Here is a 14,069-nt window from a genome sequence, read left to right as displayed (position 1 = left end):
TTCTTTTGAGACATGAAAAAGTCAATACACTGATTTATTTATAGACTTGTAAGTCAAGAAATAAATTTTACTGAAGATACAATTAGTTATTTATTTGAAGTACACATTATATCAGATTTAGAAAAGTTTTTCATTCCATAATTATCTCCTTTTGTCTTCTACCAAATAAGTAAGTATCATTTTTAAAATTTTACCGCAAAGATATAATGACAAATACTAATTGATACATAGTACTGAAATATTAATTTTTCTGATTGACTATATTCATTGGTGTCATCTGAGCTAACTTTCTAATACAATTGATAAGGTAAAGTAGAAAAAGAATTGAACATGCGCTTGAATGCCCTGTCATCTAGTCTCAGTTCTGGAATTAATGGTCTTTGTAAACTACCAAAAATTACTTGTCCTTTCTTGGCATGTGCGCTTATTGTATAATATATGATCAGTGAACTAGTTGATATTTAAGGACCTATGAATGTCATGATTTGTGACAAGATGAATGAACAAATTCATGTTAGTACATTAATCAATCACTATTAAAAGAAATCAATATCAGAATGCAAGGCATGAAATCAGCACAGGAATAGAGGAAGCATTTTTTTTCTTTTTTTTTTCTTTTCTTTCTTTTTTTTTTGAGCTGTGAGTCTGCCCCTTATTCATATAGCCAGCACCAGAAGCAAATGTGTAAAGGTGATAAGCAGCAGTTTCAGAGTGTTTCTCAGCTGTATAATAGCCTGGGAACTTAGCCAAAGTGAAATAATAGCTAGTGAGAAGAGGCTACACTTTTTATTTACTGTTATGGAAAAGTGAAGGTGGTGGTGTTAGAGATAAAGTGTGAGTTCATACAGGCTTTGCATGTGCACGTTTATTTAAATAATATCAGCAATAGCTACTAGTGCCAAGCACTGGGCTAGGCACGTGATTTATGTCATCTCCCTATAAACTCCCGATATTGTCATGTATTTTTTTTTTTTTTTTTTTACAGATAATAAAACTGAAGCTTAGGAAAATTGAATTGCTAGTCCAAAGATAATTGTTGGCAAAAATCATTATTTGACCTTCAGTGGCTCCAGAGCCCTTGCTCTTTCCACTTTACTGTAGTGTTGCTCAAATTTTAGAGTGCAATCAGGACTTACCTAGATGACTTGTTAAAACCACCAGTGTCTGTGCCCAACTCCCAAAGCATCTAATTCAACAGACCTTATCTGGGAAACTGAGGTATTTTTGTCGCTAAAAAGTTTTTAGAATATGCTGGTACTACTTGTTGGAGAACACTTTGAAAATCACTGTGGTCCAAACATTTAAGGGCCTGAACTGAATAATGTGGTGATATCTAATGCCACATAATTGTCATTGTTATTTTCCGTCCAACCACAGGTATATAATGCATATGTTAATATAAATTTAGATATTTTAGAGATTTCAAATTAGGTTGCCGGTGGCAAATTATCACTATATAGAAAATATTAATCATTAGGAATCCTTAACCAGCACCAAACAATAGCTTAGCAAAGGGCCTTAGCACATGAAATATATTTGATGGCTGCAAGACTGGGGCCTTAAGAGAAGGAAAGGTGACCATCAGCATTGAGGCTGTGAATACCGGAAGGTCTTCAACAAATTGTATTTCTCTGTGATACTTTGAAAAGTGGTGTTCCTGAAGAGAATAAGAACCTCACAAGGGGCCTGATTCTTAGAAAACCTTGCAAGCAAGGAGATAGGTATACCTGGAAATACCGTGAATCACCCACCTGCCCACTCTGAGAGCAGAAAGATGGATTTGGTAATCACAGTGTCTGTAATGGCACCATTCACATACTCATCCAAAGTCCAAATCAGTATTTCCACTGTATTCTAAATTATATACTCCTTCGGATTATGAGTAAAGGGAACAGAAGAAAGAGATAGGGAAAAAATAGCTAAAGCTATGTTTTAATATATATGTAGATAAAATAAAATGTTCTTAGATTTTATTTGTATCTTACACATTATTTTCTTAATCTCTCATTTACAACCATTTTATTTCTAATTTTCCAAATCTTGGAACTCAATGTTCAAGATGGCGTATTTTCTCAAATGGTCATGCTACCTAAAGGAACTGGTGCCTTACCAGGCATATGCTTGGTGCTTTCAAATAGACAAAATACTGAAGGTGTTTGATATCCTTAAGCCATTTCTGAAGCCCCTGATGAGTAAGTAGAAGAGAAACACCCTTTGGAACACATGGAGAAGTATATTTGAAGGGTAAGGAAGTAAACTTTAGTTCCTTCCACTTTTTTGCATTTGAGATCTTAGAAAAGCGTTTTAAGGTCAGAGTTTTATTCCCCACATAAGTACAAAGGCATTATTAACTGCACACCTCTCCTACTTTTTTTTTTTTTATCAGCTTTCACTTATGATAGAGTTTTACTGTACTTAGAACCATGTACAGATGACATTTGGTGTCTATCTGTTATTTCATTGTTCTGTAGACACCAAATTTTGTGTTTAGGGAAAAGACGTGTATACTCCAAACCCATTCAGCTACCCCACAAATAGAAATGCTAATTAAGATCATGAATGGTAATAACTACTGGAACGAAGCCTTTGCTCCTGGAGTACTTAATTTATTGAGTAATTCTGCTCTTTTTCTCCTTGAAGGATCTCAAGGGAGCTGGCGTCAGGTTTTCAAGATGCTGAAACCTGCTCCTTAATAATTTCTGCTCACATACTCTTCCAATGAGGGCGTGATGCAGCACCCGCCTCCTCCCCAACCAGATGATTCCGGAAAGTACGGTGCTGCAAAAGGACATTTCAGAGAGCTTTCAACAAGCTAACTGTCCTGTGCAGTTCAGCTCCGAATACTGTTCAAGCCCTGTCAGTCGGGTAAATTGGGTTAACTTAGCAACTCGGTGGTGCAAAGCCTCCCCAAAGGCAGCACCGCGTTCAGGGAGAAGAGAACCCGCCTCATGCCTGAGCCGATCTTTCTTCCCTTGGTTGTCCTCCTTCATTACTATTCTGCAATGCACGGCAATCCCCGTGCGCGCCCCCGTGTCAACCCCTTAGCTGGCCACTCCAGCGGGGCTGGGAGAAGACCACCTTGGCTACTCAGATGACACTGTGCTGTTTAATTTCTTCTGCTTTCTCCCTTAGAGTCTAACTAAGCCCTTGCAGCACTTGAGCCTGGGGGCTGCCCTCCTGCTGGCCTTTCCCTCCTCGTTGAACGGATCTGGGGGACAGGGACGTTGTAGAAGAGCCACAATCCCCACTCATTGTTTCCCCAGTGTGCTTTCCGAACTCCCCGAGTGCCTCTTAGATAAGTTATTTGAGTGAGGACAGCGCTGCGGTCCGCCTGGAGAAAGGGAGCTTCCTCCGCACTTCTGTTTCATCGTGACAGCAGTGGTCGCATCACCACTGACCATCTGGAGTCCTGGGAACATTAACGCACTGTTACCCGCCAGGCGTTTCCGCCTAGGACACACTCACACCCACCCTCGGAGCCTCCTAAAGGCTTCTCCGTGTCAATTCATGTGTCCTCCTCCCAGCAACACACACACACACACACACACACGCACACACACGCACATCAAGAGCCAAGTCAGCCACTCAGTTTCAACCACGGATGGTCCATGAAAAATTCAGGGAGGCTGGTCTTCTTAAAGAAATTAATAAGTATTCAAAAGTGATGTTCCTGAAGAGAATAAGAACCTCACAAGGGGCCTGATTCTTAGAAAACCTTGCAAGCAAGGAGATAGGTATACCTGGAAATACCGTGAATCACCCACCTGCCCACTCTGAGAGCAGAAAGATGGATTTGGTAATCACAGTGTCTGTAATGGCACCATTCACATACTCATCCAAAGTCCAAATCAGTATTTCCACTGTATTCTAAATTAAATACTCCTTCGGCAATAGCTACTAGTGCCAAGCACTGGGCTAGGCACGTGATTTATGTCATTTCCCTATAAACTCCCGATATTGTCATGTATTTTTTTTTTTTTTTTTTTACAGATAATAAAACTGAAGCTTAGGAAAATTGAATTGCTAGTCCAAAGATAATTGTTGGCAAAAATAATTATTTGACCTTCAGTGGCTCCAGAGCCCTTGCTCTTTCCACTTTACTGTAGTGTTGCTCAAATTTTAGAGTGCAATCAGGACTTACCTAGATGACTTGTTAAAACCACCAGTGTCTGTGCCCAACTCCCAAAGCATCTAATTCAACAGACCTTATCTGGGAAACTGAGGTATTTTTGTCGCTAAAAAGTTTTTAGAATATGCTGGTACTACTTGTTGGAGAACACTTTGAAAATCACTGTGGTCCAAACATTTAAGGGCCTGAACTGAATAATGTGGTGATATCTAATGCCACATAATTGTCATTGTTATTTTCCGTCCAACCACAGGTATATAATGCATATGTTAATATAAATTTAGATATTTTAGAGATTTCAAATTAGGTTGCCGGTGGCAAATTATCACTATATAGAAAATATTAATCATTAGGAATCCTTAACCAGCACCAAACAATAGCTTAGCAAAGGGCCTTAGCACATGAAATATATTTGATGGCTGCAAGACTGGGGCCTTAAGAGAAGGAAAGGTGACCATCAGCATTGAGGCTGTGAATACCGGAAGGTCTTCAACAAATTGTATTTCTCTGTGATACTTTGAAAAGTGGTGTTCCTGAAGAGAATAAGAACCTCACAAGGGGCCTGATTCTTAGAAAACCTTGCAAGCAAGGAGATAGGTATACCTGGAAATACCGTGAATCACCCACCTGCCCACTCTGAGAGCAGAAAGATGGATTTGGTAATCACAGTGTCTGTAATGGCACCATTCACATACTCATCCAAAGTCCAAATCAGTATTTCCACTGTATTCTAAATTATATACTCCTTCGGATTATGAGTAAAGGGAACAGAAGAAAGAGATAGGGAAAAAATAGCTAAAGCTATGTTTTAATATATATGTAGATAAAATAAAATGTTCTTAGATTTTATTTGTATCTTACACATTATTTTCTTAATCTCTCATTTACAACCATTTTATTTCTAATTTTCCAAATCTTGGAACTCAATGTTCAAGATGGCGTATTTTCTCAAATGGTCATGCTACCTAAAGGAACTGGTGCCTTACCAGGCATATGCTTGGTGCTTTCAAATAGACAAAATACTGAAGGTGTTTGATATCCTTAAGCCATTTCTGAAGCCCCTGATGAGTAAGTAGAAGAGAAACACCCTTTGGAACACATGGAGAAGTATATTTGAAGGGTAAGGAAGTAAACTTTAGTTCCTTCCACTTTTTTGCATTTGAGATCTTAGAAAAGCGTTTTAAGGTCAGAGTTTTATTCCCCACATAAGTACAAAGGCATTATTAACTGCACACCTCTCCTACTTTTTTTTTTTTTATCAGCTTTCACTTATGATAGAGTTTTACTGTACTTAGAACCATGTACAGATGACATTTGGTGTCTATCTGTTATTTCATTGTTCTGTAGACACCAAATTTTGTGTTTAGGGAAAAGACGTGTATACTCCAAACCCATTCAGCTACCCCACAAATAGAAATGCTAATTAAGATCATGAATGGTAATAACTACTGGAACGAAGCCTTTGCTCCTGGAGTACTTAATTTATTGAGTAATTCTGCTCTTTTTCTCCTTGAAGGATCTCAAGGGAGCTGGCGTCAGGTTTTCAAGATGCTGAAACCTGCTCCTTAATAATTTCTGCTCACATACTCTTCCAATGAGGGCGTGATGCAGCACCCGCCTCCTCCCCAACCAGATGATTCCGGAAAGTACGGTGCTGCAAAAGGACATTTCAGAGAGCTTTCAACAAGCTAACTGTCCTGTGCAGTTCAGCTCCGAATACTGTTCAAGCCCTGTCAGTCGGGTAAATTGGGTTAACTTAGCAACTCGGTGGTGCAAAGCCTCCCCAAAGGCAGCACCGCGTTCAGGGAGAAGAGAACCCGCCTCATGCCTGAGCCGATCTTTCTTCCCTTGGTTGTCCTCCTTCATTATTATTCTGCAATGCACGGCAATCCCCGTGCGCGCCCCCGTGTCAACCTCTTAGCTGGCCACTCCAGCGGGGCTGGGAGAAGACCACCTTGGCTACTCAGATGACACTGTGCTGTTTAATTTCTTCTGCTTTCTCCCTTAGAGTCTAACTAAGCCCTTGCAGCACTTGAGCCTGGGGGCTGCCCTCCTGCTGGCCTTTCCCTCCTCGTTGAACGGATCTGGGGGACAGGGACGTTGTAGAAGAGCCACAATCCCCACTCATTGTTTCCCCAGTGTGCTTTCCGAACTCCCCGAGTGCGTCTTAGATAAGTTATTTGAGTGAGGACAGCGCTGCGGTCCGCCTGGAGAAAGGGAGCTTCCTCCGCACTTCTGTTTCATCGTGACAGCAGTGGTCGCATCACCACTGACCATCTGGAGTCCTGGGAACATTAACGCACTGTTACCCGCCAGGCGTTTCCGCCTAGGACACACTCACACCCAACCTCGGAGCCTCCTAAAGGCTTCTCCGTGTCAATTCATGTGTCCTCCTCCCAGCAACACACACACACACACACACACACAAACGCGCGCACACACGCGCGCGCGCACACACACACACACACGCACATCAAGAGCCAAGTCAGCCACTCAGTTTCAACCACGGATGGTCCATGAAAAATTCAGGGAGGCTGGTCTTCTTAAAGAAATTAATAAGTATTCCCAGAGGAAATAGATGTGAGGGAGGGGAACCTGTCCAAACTACAGCAGGAGGGGCCCCTGACTCAAACACAAAGGTTACCTTTCAGTGGGTGTCTCAGTCCTGCTAGTGTTGGGGGAAGGGTTTTGATAATGGTTTTGGCCAGGTGGGTTTTTGTTTGCTGTTACCGTTTTGAAAAGACATTGATTCCCCTTCCCCCAGTCCCCTTTGTAAAGCTCTCTCAAGCTAAGACAGATCTTTTCCTGATGTGTTGGGAAAAACTGTCGCCTTATGGGCGAGGACTGAGGGTGTCAGTCCCCAGGGACACACGCAGGGCTGAAAGCTGCGGACATGGCCACCTGGGCAGGCGTCGTTAAAGATACTAATGAGTGCCTCTGGCAGCTCTTCCCCCTCATAAGACACCCGCGCCCCTCTCTAGTGGCAACTAACTGCGGGAGATGATGCGATTTCCACTTTTCCAAAAGACCTCTGTGGCAGGAGTAGTGTCTCCTTGGAATCTCAGAGCACAAGCAGAAACGTGGATCCTTCAAGAAGTAGCTCTGGCAAGAATCCTTGGAAAGACGCTCTGGCGTGGGGTGCGCGACGACGCACCCGGTCTCCCACCTGCTGCCTACCCAGAGATCTGTGCCTTCGCAGTACCTTCGCTGCACAGTGTGTGTTCCCCTGGGATCCATTGACAAGCAGCGTGGGAAAGCATCCCATGGGTGTCTCTTTACATGGGCGGGACGCTTCAGCACGACTTGGAGATTCACAGTTTCTATCTGGGTGAGACCTAAACAGACACGCTGCAGCTGGAGGCATTTCAGAAACCTCTGCCTGTGTGTGTGCATGTGTACGTGTGTGGGGGGTTTGTGGGGGGAAGGAGGGGTGTTCAGTGAGAAATAGGCATGGATCAAGTCTAAGCAGCACCTGTCCTGCCCCACCCCTCAATTTGGTGCCCTCCACAGCCTTTTATTTCACATGATGACAGTGGAAATGAAATGCCAGTTAAAGGTTGTTTTCCTTTTCAGCCCCACCCGAGTGGTTCAGGCCTACCTACCTAAGACCACTTTCTACACTCTGAGGCGTTTCCTCCCACTAAGCCTCTTTGTCATTGCTGTTGCACGAAAAGGTGAGATGGTGGAGGGGTGAAAATTGTAGGCAGATGGTGGAATTCTCGTGGCTAGACCTGTTCACGTGGAAAACTGCGTGCCTCTGACTTCCTGGACCCTCACGCTAGTCTAGATTAGAATCTGCAAAATCCTTACAACGGCTCCCCAGTCTGAGATTTTCCATGGACCTGACAGTGCAGAAGAAAGTATAGAAGACAAAAGCGGGCATAGACATTGGGGCAAACAACGTTTAAGGCATTGCAGCAATCTTGGCTTTAGGAAAGCCTTGAGACAGGTGAAATGAAAAAAATGAGGAAAGGGAGAGTAACAAGCAACTATCAAAATTGGCATCATTAGGAGATTGACAGCAGTTCTAAAACATACAGCCTATGCAAGTTTCTCAGAATTTGGGGACAGTATTCCGAGTCTCAAAATGTAGGAGATGCCTTCCAAGTGCCAGTTGAGTGACAATGAATAACTTTATTGACACTGAAAAAAAAAATTTTTTTTCGTATAGTTTGTAGAATATTGATTTTTGCACATGGTCAAAGAAGGCTATGACATACCCTTCCTTCTCAATATCTCCAAAGCTAAACCGATTATATCAGTCCAAAGTAAATTAACGCGCCTTTCCTTTCTATCGGCGCATCTCATTCGGAAAATACGGTAGGTGCGGGCAGCGGGAGCTCTAATTGCAGGCGGCGCGGATCAGCGTTTGTCAGGCTGGAATGCTTGCCCCGCTTCGGAGACTTCCCTCCCCCTCATCTGCCCCCGAATGTGTTTTGGCTCAACAGGTATTACAGGAAAACTCGCACTTAAACCCTGGTCATCTTCTCACAGGAGTCACCCTTACATTTTTCTGCCAGGGCTGCTGCTGGCTATTCGCGCCTCCCCCACGCGGAGAGCGCGTGTAGCAGGCAGCCCCAGGGCCATCCATTAACCACCAACTCCCAGTGGCAGGCGAACTAAGCATAAATGTGTGGCTCCTCACATGTCGAGGCAGCGACAAAGAAACCTTGTAAGCATCCTGAGCCGCGTTTTGTACATTAGGCAGTGTAGTTGTGCCACTTAGGACAAGCTTTTCGGCTCAGAGCTGCTCTGAGGCCCCAGAGGGAAAGGAAAAATCAAGCTTTAAGGAGGAGGTTGGGATTACAAGGCAGTTGCTGCCACAGAGACCGGGGCGACTTCCTGGCATTTTGGGATGTAAATTAAAATTCGAGACATGCCACCCATCATCGGTCATAGTAGAGGGAGAGGTAACCTCTCCAGCTCCCTCCTCCCAAAACATGAATTATCATTTCCACTGAATGCAAATGAGCCGCCTTCCGTGGGGGGACAGCCAGCTGCAAGCTGGACAATAAACTGTTTCATAGAGACGCGGCCCCATTGCGGTTCAGTGAGGCACTCCTTTACAAAGGAAGAAGCGTCCAGTTTGTGTTGACAGCCCTGGCGCGCCTGGGCCAAAACAGCACCCCCTTTCCCGCGATCCCCCCCCCCCCCCCCCCGCGACACACAGACACCCGGGATTTGAAACTAGCTTCACTGAAAGCGACATCCATCGCGTCTATTGGAGCTGCCATGAGTATGGAGAGGTGATTGTTCAAAAAATGATGGCATGAGTCATAGACACCTCCTGAGTATCCTTTGCAGCAATTAATGGGCAGCAGGGTGCAGGAGAAGTTGTGGAAGAGAGCTATGGATCTATTTTCTCCCAAAGGACAGCTCTTTTTCCGATGATCCTGACTGTCCCTTGCCTTCCTGCTTGGGAATGCATTTTTACATCTCATCTACCCCCTCCCCTTGTCTGTGCATGTGACACTCACTCTACCTGTCTGAACGCTGAGACTTGCTGGGGATTTTCTTTTTGGTCGTCAGCTAATGACTTTCCTCCTACCTTCATTCATCCCCTAAGGTGGTTCTTTACACTTCATGGCATTTCAGACCCTTTGAAAGCCTCATTTTTTGCCAAACCTCTACCACAGGTCCTAGGGAAGCTCCCCTACATTTAACATTGCATAGAAGCCCACGTAGAAATAATTTACATACATATGCATGCAGACATTCATGATGGTGTGGCAGTGCTTGGAAGATCCCTGTGCCCTCATGCATTTAAAATCAACACATTCCTAGCACATCGGTAACTTTCTTTCCTGAAAGGGTTAAAAAGCATTTAGACCAGTCTTTAATATAAATATTCCACCCAAAGCATCAACCCCTAGTGATCTGACGAGAAATCAAGGTAATCCTCACCACTAAGAAAAGTCTTGCAGAGGAATTCTGCCTGGATATCCACTAGTTAGAGGCTATACTAACCAACTCACGTATTCGTTTGAGCATACTGCAAGAATATTTATTGAGCACAAGCTCAATCACCGCATTGAACGCCAAATCTGGCAAGCAAAATGCATTTCCTATCTGAGGGGGGGAGAACGAGCTGTGAATCAACTCCTTCTTTAGTATTATCATGATTATTTTATCGGTGCAAATTGCAAAGTAAGCTGCCAGCCTCTCTGTATCTACAAGTCAGCCCACCTCCATCCAAAGCGGAGGGGACCCCCAAAGCAGACCTACCTTTCACACAAGACACCGTCAATAAAAAGACGAGGTTCCAAAACGTAAATCCACTTTTAATCCCCATTTTCTTCATCAGGATGAAGTCTAGGCGGCCACATTTAGCGCATCTTCGCGTGCCAGGCTCCCAGGGTTTGGATTCCTTTGCTCGGCTTTCCCCTTTGCGGATCCCTTTCATATTATTCGCGAGCTCCTAATTCCTGCTCCTCAGCCCGGCGCAGTGGAGTTGTTGCTGTTGTTGGTGCGCGGTCACAGCTCGGAGTGAATGGTGTTTCTGGGATACCACAGCAACCTTGACGAGGACTCAACCATCTCTCCAACGGGGGCACAAAGTCTCCGCTACTCTGGATTCTGTCTTTTCTTGTGCGTTTTTTCCCCTCCACCAAAATCTACCCCAATTCTAGCTCGTTATAGCAACCACCAGAAACCACTAGTGAGCCTCTAAAAGCCCAGCTCTGCTCTCTGATAAACTCTACACAATATTTGAAATTAAGGGGCTTGCTTTTTTTCCCCGAATAGATCAATTCTGCCTGTAAAAGCTGCCCAAGAAATAATATGTTAGTGAGCTCTCCGTTGCAGGCTGCGAATACAGAAGCATGTCAAAGGAATATTTTAATCGGAGGATCTGTGTTGCTTTTGGGGAAACTGTGACGATAATGAATCGGGCTCCATCGATGCCCACGTCGTTATAATGGGACATGTGTTACTACTGTAGTTGCGGTATATTTCAAGCAGGCTTCTCCCATTTATTATCCTGTGATTTAATTGAAAAAGGAAATCACAGAGAATTTTCTCAATAAATTCTTCCTTCACACAGAGAAGAATGTATTTGAACACATGTGTTTACATATTCAAATAACTACGTGTAAACCCGTCACCAGGTTTTTATGATTCGGTAAACGGATTTTATCAGTGGCCTGGGCGGGGGTGGGGTGGGGAGGGAAGTCAGTATCGTTTCCCCAAATAGTTCGCCCTTTCATCCTCCCAACCCCCATTTCAGTTGGTGTGTGCCGCAGTTAAACTATCTGTGGTAGTTATCTAGAACGAACCCATTTGCCTTAATTCTGAATCGGTACCAAATATGTAAATAGGAGGTTTCTTTCAAAACGAAAAATGTATGTATCTATACATCTGGATCTGCCTCCCCCTGCCCGCCCCCCACCCTGTGCACCACGGAAGGGTTAAGATTGCACAAGGGAAGAGTTCTTGCGCCATCTACTGGCCGTCTTCGAGCCGCCCGTTCTTCCTTCGCATGTATAAGGGACCCTGTTTTTCCCATCCCTTGGTGTAGGGGAGCTGTGTCCCCAAGACCAGCAGGTCGTGCTGCTTGATTTTTTTTTCCACCACTGTCCTGACCCAAATCTTTCAATGAACAAGTTCCTTAGATTAGGCAACTGATTGGTGATCTGATCTTTTCGGGAACCTGGTCCCCTTTCAGCCGTGGGAAGTGCCACAGCGCTAGTTCTGAAACAGGATATTGCTGCTGCCTGTGGCTCCATTTAACTGCCTCAGGCTATGAGAGGCGAGAGCGTCTATCTACAAGGCTTAGTCTAGAGGACCGCCCAACTTGAGTCTGCAGCTCCACGCACTGTGCACAAATAATGGGTTTGGTCCCGTGCGCCACACTATTACCCTGGCCAGCTTTTGCCCCTTGGCTCGCGTTGGAGCTGCCCGCTCAGTCGAGCAAGGCGGTAGCATCTGGAGGGAGTTCCGCTCTGGGAAGTGGGCACACTGCGAGTGTCCATAGGTTTGAGTGGCGAGTGAGTTCAATCTGCAGGCGTAGGAAGGCTTCTGAGCTCTCGGGGTACGTGGCATTGTGTGTGGATCTGTGATTCTCGCAGTTCGTGTGTGTGTGTGTGTGTGTGTGTGTGTGTGTGTGTGTGTGTCTACGCAAGCGAGAGCATAAGCGCGCTGTAGTGAGAGGTAAGTGTGCGTGTTTATGAAAGATACAAAGAGTGATTTGCCATGCGTGGGTGTTTTCCCAAATGTATTTTTGCAGTACATATGCGTGTGCATGCCTGTGTGTGTTTGTGTGTTACAGAGGAATTTCTCTTCTGGGTAGGGAGCTGTAGCAAAAGGTAAAAAAGCTGTAGACGCCCAACTGACCTCATTAAATTCAGAGAGATACTTTAAGAGCCCTCAGGCAGAACATTGTCCCTTCTTTTCAGCGCTCTCTTTCACTGTCTGCATATGCAGGTTTGGAAGGGGAGTGGGCGACAAGGTAGGGACTAGACCATGACGGGCAGGATGAACATGGAAAACGACATTAGCCTGCTTAGCCACCTTGGCAGCTGCTCTGGCATGGATTTCAGTCAAGATGTCAGTGTGTGGTGTTGCTGCTGTTGTGTATGCTGGGCTGGACTACCAGTTAGAGATGCAAACAGGTCCTTGGACTTAATGAGGATGCTCAACAAAGCCCTCCTTATCAAGTTTGCAGAGGTTAGTCACCCCAACTGAATTTACTTTTTATTAAAAGAAACAAAAATACTGGGTTTTGTGCAATCTATTTGAACACATAACACATGGCTATAGCTATACACCCAGACAGGAGGACTTCATGCCAACAAACAAACAAACAAAAAGCCCCCAAAAAACCCTTTCTCAAAAGACAGGGTATTTTAATAGTAATTATTGTGCACAAAGTAAGAAAACTTTGATTAAGAGACCATAAAGATCACTGCTAAGATACCAATTTCTGCTATTTATTTTCAAACACATGGCTAATCCTGTAATCCAATTATCTTTCCCTAAATGAATCCTGCCTATCATTTCATGTGAAGTTGTTAAAAGATTTATCTGGAATCTCATAATATTTTGAACAATACTATAGTATCTAGTTTCTACAGCTTACAATAAATCACAAACCGTTTTCGTCTGTATCTTCCAGCTTCTGAGACAGGATGGAAAATAATAATTCACAGTCAGGAAAAGTTAAGGCATGAGGAGCTAAAGTGGTTTATCCAAAGTCACTATCAGGAGCTTTGGTGTTTAGTCCAATGTGTTTAGTGCTAGATCTCACCAGTCTTTCGTGGTGAACAGCATCCTCTTTAAGGAAAGATTTCCAAAGGATTCCAGAAACACACAATTTTCCGCCACAATCCTGGGTGAGAATCCTTTGGTTTCTCCAGAAGTGGGGAAATGAAAAACAGTGTCTACATTTGGGAGACAGAAATTATCTATTGTAGCTGATCTGTAGGAAAGCAACACAGCTATACGTTCATTTGTGTAAGACTATTAGAAAGAGATTATGGAAAAAATAGCTAACATAATAGCAAACTTCAGGTGTTTACTGTACATTAGGCATTGTGCTATGTTTACATTACATATCTTATTCAATCCTCACTACTTTCTGAGACAAGCTCTACAGCTTTCTGAGACAAGCATAACAACTATCCTAGTTTTACAGATGAAAAAAAAAATGATACACATATAAGTTAACTATCTTGCCTTGCCTGAAGTAACACATGTAAGAAGAAATATGAACCTATGGCACCAGATTTCAGAGTTAATATGCTTCCCTACTGTACTATATTTTATGCTGGCTCCCAAAGATGCTTGTTTTGAAATAGTCTAGTAACAAAAAGAGTGAATCATTTTTATAGCACACATGATACATAGTTATATAAAAGCAATAATTTATAGTTTATAAGTGATAAAATTTTAGAATATATATATATATAAATAAAAACTTTTGTCCTTCTTTTTATACTTGTCA

The 14,069-nt window shown here is 43.5% G+C and overlaps 1 protein-coding gene across 2 annotated transcripts in view; it reads right to left on the bottom strand.

Annotated features, from left to right (window-relative positions):
• CSMD3 (CUB and Sushi multiple domains 3) overlaps positions 1-10,935 on the bottom strand; it is a 1,277,440-nt gene extending 1,266,505 nt beyond the window's left edge. For both annotated transcript variants that reach the window (XM_011982326.1, XM_011982327.1), the window contains exon 1: positions 10,355-10,935. In XM_011982326.1, the coding sequence (XP_011837716.1) occupies positions 10,355-10,532 (178 nt within the window). In that variant the 5' untranslated portion in view covers positions 10,533-10,935. The remainder of the gene's footprint in view (positions 1-10,354) is intronic.
• Between the last annotated feature and the right edge of the window lie 3,134 nt (positions 10,936-14,069).

The sequence above is a fragment of the Mandrillus leucophaeus genome, unplaced genomic scaffold (genome assembly GCF_000951045.1).
Source record: "Mandrillus leucophaeus isolate KB7577 unplaced genomic scaffold, Mleu.le_1.0 Scaffold239, whole genome shotgun sequence".
NCBI classification, from domain to species: domain Eukaryota; kingdom Metazoa; phylum Chordata; class Mammalia; order Primates; family Cercopithecidae; genus Mandrillus; species Mandrillus leucophaeus.
The sequence above is the reverse complement of the archived record's forward strand: the minus strand, read 5'-3'. Positions and strand labels throughout refer to the sequence as shown.